The sequence below is a fragment of the Phyllostomus discolor genome, chromosome 4 (assembly GCF_004126475.2).
Source record: "Phyllostomus discolor isolate MPI-MPIP mPhyDis1 chromosome 4, mPhyDis1.pri.v3, whole genome shotgun sequence".
Taxonomy (NCBI): domain Eukaryota; kingdom Metazoa; phylum Chordata; class Mammalia; order Chiroptera; family Phyllostomidae; genus Phyllostomus; species Phyllostomus discolor.
The window spans coordinates 89,273,244-89,285,260 of NC_040906.2; the positions used below are offsets into that span (position 1 = coordinate 89,273,244).

The window sequence follows — 12,017 nt, forward strand, 5'->3', positions numbered from 1 at the left end:
TCAGTTGTAATTCTCTCTTTGGTTGAGTGAGGAGGTGCAGTATGTCTACCTATGCTTCCATCATGACTGGAGGTCTGTTTATATTTTTAATCTTGTATGTAAGGACAGATATGGCATAATCATAAATCTTTACACTTGTATTTTTTGTAGAATTTTTAATATACAAATAATGAATATTTTCCCCAAGAATTATTTTTAAGATTTTATTTATTTATTTTTAGAGAGGGAAGGGAAGGAGAAAGAGAGAGAGAAGCATCAATGTGTGGTTGCTGGGGGTCATGGCCTGCAACCCAGGCATGTACCCTGACTGGGAATCAAACCTGCGACACTTTGGTTTGCAGCCCGTGCTCAATCCACTGAGCTACGCCAGCCAAGGCTAGAAATTATTTTCTTTCTGATGAAAAATGGCAAGCCTAACTGCACTTGGGGCAGATATAAAGCCCCAAGCTGACTTCAGGAATAGAAAGTTCCTTTATTTTGATTGACAAGGTCTTATATTAGGAATACCAGAATGTAGGGGCTAGTGCTGGCAGAACACCAGGCATTATTCTTCTAAATTTCTTTTAGTTCCTTACTTATCCCCAGTCCCCTTCCCACCCAATACAGCCAACCTGTGAACCAGAAATTCTAGACATAAATGTAGTACTTAGCATTCTTGTAGTCTCTTCTGATCACCCATTAATGAATATAACCACTGTCAGAAAAGCCGAACAAAAAAACTCCCATAAAATAATCTTCAAAACTCCTATACTTTAAATTACTAAAGCACATCTTTATTTAGCAATTGAACAATTTTAAGTCACAGCTCGAGTTTTTTCACATTTGTACCCGAATGACTATTTCTCAATCAGATGAATATGGCCAACAAAGTATAACATAGCATTTTACATAATATAAATCACTCTTATGACTAAAACAGTTTTAATGCAAATCAGCATTTTAATCCTATTTGCTATTAGTATTCATATTTTTACATGAATAGGAATTATAATTTTTCACCAACATTCAAATACACAAGGTCTTCCAAGTATACAGTAGGAAGAAGTGACAGATGAATAGCGACTCTCAAATTATCCAGTGTTGACCAAATTCAAGCTTACACATTTTAAGTAAACCCTAAGCTTATTTGCCTCTTAATTAGGGAACAAATCCTATCAAAACATATTTTTGTAAAATGGGAGAAGAGTTAACTTAAAAAATTAGGGGGTAATTGTATCTGCTACGAGTTCAGTACAATAAAATGTGAAATGGCAGCAGAACTGTAAAACTGTATTTTAATTAGGAAATAAACTACTTTTAACTGACATTTTGCTCTTCATATTTACATATAGCACCTGGTACAAGGGGAAAAAATCCAAAATTAAAACACCCACTACATAGAAATAATTATTTTAAAAACTACTGCTTAGAATATCGCTTATGAGTATATAGTAAACTGTTTGTCCTAAAATTAAGCCTACACTGTAGAAAATAAAGACTAGCTTTTCTTACTTGAAAAGATTACCATATGAATTGTAAATGCAATGTCCGAACGCTGTAGAACACTGGGTTGGACAGTGTTAACTTTTTAAAGCACATATATTCTAATGACAGAAAATAAAAATGGCTAATGTAAACTGTTTTTAATTTCTTAAATCCTGTCCTTGATATGTACTTACAGTGTCAGGACCTTGCCCCCTACAGCTTAACTTGTGGTGCAGTATTGACTTAACCCCTAGGTGCAACACAAAACTAAACGGATGGATCTCCAAGTATTTATGTAATATACAAAAATGCAAAACACAAATGATTATAGTAAATCAAAACTGGTTGAAGCTAGCTGAGAGAACTGAGCCCAGCAATATAGTCAACTAGGTAGCCTTTATTGTACTAAATAAATTACAGAAAAGTGGCAAAGCTAAAATCACACAAGTTACCTTTTAAATATCAAGTGATCAAAATATCATTGTAAAGCATTTATATTGGGTCCAAATGAGCTCTACATATTAATCCATTAATTTTCCCTATTTACAAGACACCTAGTATATTTTTAAATGTATAAATTAAGTCAGTAGTAAGCATGAAATAAAGTGCTACTATTTGAAATTCAAGGAATCAATTTCAGCATTGAAATTTGGCCTACTCTACAGAAAACAAGAATGAATAACCTCGTCAACTCACTGAAGGGTGGGAAAAGATGGGGGTAAGAGAATCCCAGAATTGGGTTGAAATTTTCTTGCCCAGAAAGGCAAATAACTGGCACACTATAATTCAAAAGTAAAAACTTAAAAGCTTCTCTTAAATAAAAAGTAAAATGGGCTCAACTGTGACTGCAGTGGATTTGGGGAAACCACAAATCAGTACCTATTTGGGTCTAAGACTGTAAGCAGGGATGAGCCCTCTTGATGGCTTCATGGTGATCATTTTCATTTGTCAATGTGCCATTGTAGTTAAGGTCAGGACAAATGCTACTTGATAAATTTTGGAAACTCCCAGGATTAAGGAGGCCCGATCCAAATCTTTTAAAAACTGTTAATAAAATTTAACGAGGAAGATATCATCTTTTAGTTAGTTATTCAGGGTACTTACTTCACAAAGACTCTACTGTAAATGAAAATTAATGATATTTTACAAGTTAGAGGGATGGAAGCAGGTGTCAAAATAATGAAGGCCCCATTGAGTCAAGTTTAATGAGTTGTAAATAATAACTACTACCTTTCAAAGAAATTGTTGAACAAATAAATCATACCTAAAGATGTTGGTTTAAAATGTAAGCTTTCTGTTTTTTTTTGTTTGTTTTCAGGAGACTTAATAAACCCTTAAGCATATAAGATAGCACTGCTACAAGGCAGAGTTGGGCTTATCTAAGATACTGAGAATAAAAAAGCAAAACTCTTTGTCAGGGGCCTCTGCACATATTTACTGGGGTAAATCTTAGGCACAGTTTTCTGGCTTCATCCAAGTCATACTCTCACAATGATGTCCTCATTGTTGCTGCAATAGTGCCAAAGCCTGAGAACTTTCATTCACGGTAAACACATTCAGCAGAACATTAACTCTCACACAAAAAGAACCTCCCACACTCTAGAGAAGTCTAGAATTCAGTTATATTATACTTAAAAACAGTATGCACAGATTTTCTTGAAATTTACTATTCTAAAGCTAAAACAAAGCAAAATGAAAAAGAATGTACATTATATTTGAAATATGCTTCAATAATGATTGCTCTTATTTATAACAAAATTACATTTTCTTCTAAAATTGCATTTTCTAGTTAAGTGAAATACACTCTTCCTTTCCTTTTCCATCCCTCACTGACTTTTTTAAAAAAACAAAGAGTATCCTTATAATTAAGTCATAATTCTAAGAACATTTAAAAGATACATTCATTTTCTTTACAGCATGAAAGACATACAAATATCATTTTCTCCTTTTTAAACAATAAAGAAAAGTTTCAATCCTTCACCCATAGAAAAATACTTTTCATATCATTTATACCACAATAGGAAAATTCAACAGTGTTTAACTGAAACTTTTATGAGCACTACAAGGCTTTAAAACATTTTCACTCTTACAGTTGAAATTTTAAAAGGTTTCAGGAAGTTAAACATTAGGACTTCCTCCTAAAATTGTAGTCTTTAACTTGCAATATTGCTAATAACTTTCACTTAGTAAATTAAAAAAATCAATTTACTTATTTATGCAATGAACTTATCTAGTCAATGTTGATAAACTGCACCCTGGTAGATACTACTTTTGGCTGCCCATTTAGCTTGCATTACTAAAATAAGAACAATGAATATAAAACTTTAGAAACAGAGTAAGCTGCATTGAAAAACAGAAATAAATAGCAGCAAATTTAGATAGGAAACAAATAACAATTTGGTGTCTGCCTATGACAACTTCACCAAGATGATGAAAATTAAATGTCTCAATTCTGCCTGAAATAGGGGATGCTTTTCCTTGAAAACATTGAAAAGCTTATTGAATTGCTACTAAGAATGATTATCTGTATACAATAAAAAAAGTGTATTGGTAATTGCTGCAGACATTGTAAAGTAAATTGAACACCTAAAAATACAACTTAGAGGTTAATTTCATAGGCTCTTTATAAACTTGCTAAAATTATCTACTAACAGTCCTAAAATGTTATCTTATTTAAATGTATTTGTATCTGTATGATTCTCAAAGAATTTTATAAAGTGGTTGCTAAAATTGTGTTGTGATCACACTGAGGCACCAGTAAATCTTTACCAACAGATCAGTAATTCTGATATTTGATAAAATTAATCCAGTCAGTTTCAATAACAGCCACTTTACTTGGAAAGAAAACACAAAGTAATGCTTGCAGAAACTGTGGTTGGATAGCTGAAGCAAATGTGGGAAGCAAGCAATGCTAATATAGTTACTTTGTTGATGTGGCATAAAAGCACGCTGTGGTGTAATTTATCATGTTATTAAGACATGTTTATTCCAACAAATTTTACCATAGTGCATTTATTCTAAATGACGTAAATGCAAATTAACCTGAACTACACATTAATTATAACAAAGTAAAAGAGATGTAAACATATCCCACATTATTATGGTATAATTTTTATGAATTCAAACCTACTTTGGCAAACTTACCATCAGAGTATTTTAAATATTCAAAACACAGATGTCAAATAGAACATTGTTAAAAATTCTTGTTTCCTTCTCTCTTCCTGATAAGATTATAAAACAAGTAATGCTGTAATTCTACTACATGTTCACATTATGAACATAAATTGATTACAAGTGGACATGTATTTTAAATCTTAGTTTCATGTTAAGTGCTTTTAAAAATTAGTCTTCTAATTTGCATTTTAGAATGTTTTCACACTGCAAGTATATCAGCTTAAATACCTCCCAAAAGCTTATGATCTGTCAAGGAAGCATGGCTTGCAAACTGAGTCAAGGTTCTAATTAGGATTACTTTAAAAAGTGTACTTATTTTCTAAATTAAGTGACATCTTCTAAGGTCATCATAGTTATTGAATTGAAATAACTGCCTGAGTGTAATTCTTGAGCTGAAACAAGACTAAAATTCATGTGAACTTATGATGATCACATATATTTTGTCTAAGATAATAGAAAGTGAGATTAGATAAAAATCTTTCAAGTTCCTTCTAGCTCTAAAGTTATAGTGCTGCTAATAAAAACAGGAGAATTTTGCCCAAATACCTGATTAGACCTCGTTAGATCCATCAACAAATTATAAAAAGCTCTATACTTAAAATAGCAATCCTTTACTTCTGTTAGCATTAGCTTTTGTGAAGCACAAATATATAAACACACAAAAGTGTCTCTATATGTAATATTGGTACTGGAAAAGACCAGGCAACTGTCTTAATGGTTTAACATATCTTTATACATTTTAAACCAGTTTTTATATATAAATTTTCTCTTTACACTTAATCAAAATGATCAACCTTTTCCCTCCCTCCTACTTGTGCTAGCAGGCCAAAACAAAGGAAATTATTTATGTTGTTACTCTGCCTCTATTTTGAATGAATGCAGTGGTTTAACAAATACTACTAATTCTTCTTGTGAATGTAAAGTCTATTCCAAAATATTCCTCCTCCTATGTACGCCATGCTGACTCAAATCAGATGCCCAATCAAACATTGGAAACAAACATAGTAAAACCACAATAAATTAGAAAGGTTTTCACAATCATTTCTTAGCATTTACAAAAGTCGATTCACCAATATCTATTTCCACTTGTGAGAGTAACAGTCAGCATTGAGAAAGAGACAGAGAAGGGGGGGAAGGGGAGGAAGAGAGTAGTTTAGATACAAGAAATTTGGCATTTATCACACACTATTATATTGATATGAATGAAATCTAGAACTACTTCATGTACCAAAAATAGGATTATTCCTAGAATCCTATATAGATTGATAAACAGGTTAAACAATTCTTAAGTGTAATGGATAAAGTCTTATCTGTTGCATGAACAGGGAAGCATAGTTAACATTATTCATTTCAAGAAGTTGTAAAGGATAAATTTATTTTAAATTTAAGATCCCAATATATATGCCTTTAAAAAAGGATCTTTTTTACATAAAAATACTGACAGAGAGTAACTCCCAGGTGAAAAATTGATACATGAGGAATTTAAATATAATCCTAAACTTCTAATATATTGTCATTTAAAGACTGGCATTAATGATTAAAAAAGGCAGCAGTGCTCAATGCCAAAAAATTATTAGAGTTAACCAAGAAGTGTAAACAAAGCCCTAAGCTGAAGAACATGCTAGTATGCCATTTATCTGTTATATCTATACAACTGCATATTAAAAAAAAACTATCATTGTTATATTCTATCCACACAGAACAGATTTTCTTTTTAACTCATGTGGAAAACTGCCAAAACAGTTGTTAATTATGTAGACCCTGATATGATTTTACTTTTTCACTTTTCAACTTACCGTCATGTCATATAGCAACCTAAATTACACTCATCTGTTGGTAAAGAATGGAATGTTCAAATAAAACTATACTTATTTACTCACACTGTCTTGGCTATGAAATTCAGTAATACATAAGAGAATTTCTCTTTGACATAAAGGTTATGTTTACTTGCCTCTTAAAAAAACTTAACATTTTAATGTAATAACTTATTTGGTATCTCGGCTATTAATGTTTAGGAATTAACTTCTTAAAATTTATTATTATGGATCTTGAATATTTGAAATAACATCATTTAGATTATACTGAAGATTTTAAAATGTACACTTCCCCCTGACACTAAATGGCATTTCAAAATACCTATTATTCAACTCTAAATTTAATCAATACTATTCTGAAATATTCAGAAACCACTAGTAAAAGTCTATTTCAACCATAATCCATATAAAATAATTATGTAATACAACATTTCAAAAGGTGAGAAATTTCCACTTACATTAAAAGTGGGTGATTTTAAAGTTCTTTTCTCTGTAGATTAAAAAAAAATACTAAAACAAAAAAACCAACCTGAAGAGGAAAATCTATATGTCCTTAAAGGGAATCAGATCCTCTTTCTATCAGGCAGAAAAGTCAAAATTCTCCATGAATTAACATGCTTTAACTTAATAAGTACATATAAACTGGAGTAATTTAATTATACACAAAAATGACAAGAAAACCCTCACTTCAGTTACTGAGGGGTTACATTTAGAAACAAGTCAATGTTTCATTCCTTGTTCAAAGTATCCTGACCAACAGACCAGTGTGAACAAAACTTGACACAAACTGAAATGGGTGCTGAAGAGTTAGTGATAGAAATGTCACAACTAACTGCTCTACCTTTAGCTTAGAGTATCAATATGTTTAACTTTAATGTGCACATTAGATGTCATTTCTAAAGTTAGGGATAAAATAAATATTAAATTTTAAGAATAAAACATCTCTTAACTTGAGCTGCTAAACTGTAACCCTTGTCTGTCAGGAAAGGAATGTGCAGACTTAATTCCATAGCAGCAAAGTGCTCACTCAGTAGAAGACAAGTTACCTTTGCTTCATGTGACAAAATACAGGAACTGAGTGAGAAACAGAATTTCTTTATCCTTCTTTGACTGTGTAACTCTCAAACAAGAAGTTATTTTCAAATGTGAACTGATTCAAAATGCATAAAAATGTAAATGTACAATATACCTACATACTTCCTACTGGGGTCAAATGAGTGCCTTTTCGTTAGACATACAGACATCTGAAGGCACTTAAGGGGTTAAGACACAATGCATGCATTCCTTTACATCAAGTATGTGAGACCACATGATTTGGAATAAGCCAACCTTATGGTAATATAAGTTACATTATTAAATTTAAGAAAATGTATATATTCATATTTATACTTTCTATAAGATGCTGGTAAATGGACAATGTGCAGCATTTCCTGGGAAAAGCAATTCCACTTTTCTTCTTATTAACGAACAGCAGGTCTCTACAAGGGAGTGTAGGGAAAGATGTGCTGCATCCATAGGCAGTGTACTGGCTAATATTTAAAACGATATTGCTAAAATTTAAAAAATAAAATCTGGTGTTCAGTATAGTAAGTACATGAATCACTGAAAACACCAGAGCTAGCTCCTGATATTTACTTCTTTTTGCTTTCAAAATACAGGTGTGTAACAGAGATGACGAGAATTCTGAGCCTCATTTGCGGCTTTCTATCAAAAGGGGACTGCATGGCACCACCACAAAACTTCATAAATTACCCTGAACGTAGTCAGTTATTCACTATATGTTCTGAGCAGAGCATGAAACAGTCTTCAAACACATGAATTATAGGTTTTGAGACAGTGACTTTTTTAAAACATAAAGTGCAACAGTGCTGAAGTTTTCAGTTTTTGTTAGTTCATCATTTTTTTGTTTAGATGCCATTTCCTGCAAGCAGTATTATGGCACAGTGAATGTAATGGAAAGCAGTCTTCCAACACATATCCAGGACTTTTGTTTTCTTATTTATTTGATGATGTCGTTAACGGTTTAACAAATCCTTCTTCATAAACTTTCAAAATAGCTTCACATACAAATCTGTACTGACTCTGAAAAATAAAATACAAAAAACAGAACTGATTAGAAAAACTAGAAAAAAATGACAACTCACTTGGCTTGCTTATAAAAGAAATACAAAGTAAAACTGCATAGAGACACCATTCTTCATGAACAGACTAGCAAAAAAGGAGTCTGACAACATTATTTTGTTGGCAAAATCCACTCATGCATTGTTAACATCCCTAGCATTGCCACAATCCCTATGGATGGCAATTTAGCAGGATCTAACAATATTTCATTAATTTATCTATTGACCCAGCAATCCCACTTTTAGAAGTCTGTCCAAAGACAAACTAGAAAAAGAAGTTGAAAACATATATTCATAAGTGAGGCCATTCAATGCAGAATTATTTATGATAACAAAATAAAACAATCCAACTCGCCATCAGGAAGGGACCTGGTGAGTAATCTGTGGCACATTCTCACAGTGGAATACTCTGCAGTGGGGGAGGAAGAAGTCTCAAGGCTATTATAGAATGATTCCAGGATATTTTGTTAAGTAAAAAAAACAAGTAGAGAAAACTGCATATAATATGTTATCTTCATAAAAGAAAGGGGGGATATGAATATCTGTCAATATACACGGTGGGGCAAAAGTAGGTTTGTAGTTGTGAGGATGTGAAACACAGAGCTTACTCTTGTATTATTATTTATTAATGATGTATTATTTTCCACATGAACAGCTGTAAACCTACTTTTGCCTCACCCTGTTTATGTTTTTAAAAAAGCAAGGGAAGGATAAATCATTAAAAAATGATTTTCTATGAAGAAAAGGAAGAAATAGAGGCAAGAGAAGGACAGAGACTAGACTTCATTGGAATATATTTCTCCTTTGTTTTAGAGATTTTACTTAGGAACCATATAAACAAATCTCATAATTAGACAGTTAATTTTAAAAAATCTACAAATTGAAAATAACATGAAACAAATCAATGTGTGTATCTAGTTGATGGCAGAACTACACGGAGAGGAGCTATTCCAAGGGACTTCGAAATAGTAATTTGTGTATCTTTTGTAGAATATACACAAAAAGCAAAAAGGACTGTAGAGAAAAACTGAAAATTCTTTTCAGTAACCATACTGTTGGTGGTAGTAGAGTTAGTTTAGTTATTCTGAGATTGTTGTTGTGTAATGTAAAATAAAACAAATGAGCACTTGTGATATTCTAAGTCTTTCACCACTGGTATTATAAAGAACTATCATTTTTGTTAAAGAAGAAAGGCAATAAAGGTGGAAGGTAGAAGACATTGAGTAAGAATTCTATGGCCCTGATTTTGTATTGGAAATAAAAGTATTCATAACTTTGTTTTCCTACCTCTGGCTATTGAAGATTTTTACAAAGATTTTTACAAACAAATACTAATACTAACCCCAGAGCAATAAAACATGCTAGTTCTCAGAGGTGCTTCCTAAACTAATTTCTCAATAAAAAGAACCAGTACATTTTGGAGGAATTACAGATTCTAAGTTTGGGGCAGAAACTGTACAAGGCTGGGGCCTTGTCATCTTTATTCACAGTAACGAAGCTAAGTTACTAGGGTCTTGACAGAAAGGCCCAGGAGCCTTGCTGAATAGACTCCCACTGGCCAAAAATGGGATAATTTAGGAATTAAGAAATACAGCTTCAATGGGTTGAAACATCACAAATGTATAGATCCATGATTTCCAAATAATACCAAAACAAATGAAGTAAGCGGTCACCACTGGGAGAGCTAAGTGAATCAACTCATTATAGTAAAAATTTTACAAGCAAAGGTAAACTTTACCTGTAAAGGGTTTACTTTGGGTTTAAACTTTTATTTGTAAGGTCTATCAAAGGTTTATTTTGCCTTTCCCATACAGGCTATACCACAGGTTAACCAAATAGCAGATGAGGAGTTCCTCTTTAAAGAAATTTTCCAGCTAGTAAATAAATAAAGGATTGATAGAATATCATCATTTCAAAAGCTCAATGAATTAATGATACAGGCACTCAATGAGCAGTGATACCACTCACTCAAGTCTGCTAATATCACAAAGAAAAGACAACCAGACATGTGCTACTTATAGAAAGAACATAAAAACACTTAGGCTGCTCAGACCCACTGATCCAATTTACCACTTCTAGAAAATAGAGACCACCACCTTGGGAATGCAGTTAGTAAAATTCAGACTGTGGAAAACTATGTAGCATGAACGACCTGGTTTGTTCATCAAATAAATTGCAAGTAACAAGAAAAAAGGTAGAAGGAAGCGAGAGATTAAAAGATTTAGGAGACATAGCCCTGGCTGGCGTAGCTCAGTGGATTGAGCTCGAACTGGGAACCAAAGTATCTCAGGTTTGATTCCCAGCCAGGGTACATGCCTGGGTTGCAGGCCATAACCCCCAGCAACCGCACATTGATGTTTCTCTCTCTCTCTCTCTCTCTCTCTCTCTCTCTCTCTCTCTCTCTCTCTCTCTCTCTCCCTCTCTCCCTCTCTCTCCCCTCTCTCCCTCTCTCCCTCTCTCTCTCTCTCTCCCTCCCTCCCTTCCCTCTCTAAAAATAAATAAATAAAATCTTAAAAAAAAAAAAAGATTTAGGAGACATATAAACCAATCAAACTGTGAGACCACATCTGAATCATGACTTTACATACAATGTAAAAACAAAAACAAAACTCATTATATGTCTGATATGATCCAGTGATTTGACTTCTGGGAATATATCCAAGAAAAATCATTGACAAAGCAGGTTCTCAAAGAGGTATTTATATATCCATGTGCATAGCAGCATTATTCACAATAACCAAAAGCTGAATGAAAATAATCCAAATATCCATTGACAGATGAAAGGATAAACAAAATGTGGTCTATACATACACAGTGAAGTATTTTTTAGCCTTAAAAGAAATGAAATTCTGACACACGCTAGAACATGGATGAACCTCAAGGATATAATGTTAAGTGAAATAAGCCAATTACAAAAAGATGTATAATTCCACTTCCATGAAGTATCTAGAGTAGTCAAATTCATAAAAACAGAAAGTAGAATGGTGGGTGCCAGGGGCTGGGAGGAAAGGGAAATTAAGTGTTGTTGTCTAAGGGGTAGAGTTTTAGTTTTGCAAGATGAAAAAAGTTCTAGAGACTGGTTACATAACAGTATGATTATACTTAACACTAGTGAATAGTAATATTAAAAACTGTTAAGGTGGTAACTTTTATGTTGTATATTTTACTATAATTAAAAATAAAAAATCCATTATGTGTGAATGCAAATAAAAAACCTCCAGAAAATATCAGCAAATCAAATGAAGCAATATATTAAAAGGATTACACATCATCTCCAAGATTTATCCCAGAAATTCAAGGTTTAATATCCAAAAATCAATCAATGTAATATATTACATTAATAGAATAAAAGACAAAAACCACATGATCATTTCAACAGACACAGAAAAAGCACTCAAGAAAAATGAGTACCTTTTCAAGATGAAAACACTCAACAGACTTGTAA

The 12,017-nt window shown here is 32.6% G+C and overlaps 1 protein-coding gene across 5 annotated transcripts in view; it reads right to left on the reverse strand.

Moving 5' to 3' along the window:
- Window positions 1-751: 751 nt before the first annotated feature.
- PTPN4 (protein tyrosine phosphatase non-receptor type 4) overlaps window positions 752-12,017 on the reverse strand; it is a 292,305-nt gene continuing 281,039 nt past the window's right edge. For all 5 annotated transcript variants that reach the window (XM_036023611.1, XM_036023614.1, XM_028533478.2 and 2 more), the window contains one exon: window positions 752-8,534. In XM_036023611.1, coding sequence (XP_035879504.1) covers window positions 8,448-8,534 — 87 coding nt within the window. In that variant the 3' untranslated portion in view covers window positions 752-8,447. The remainder of the gene's footprint in view (window positions 8,535-12,017) is intronic.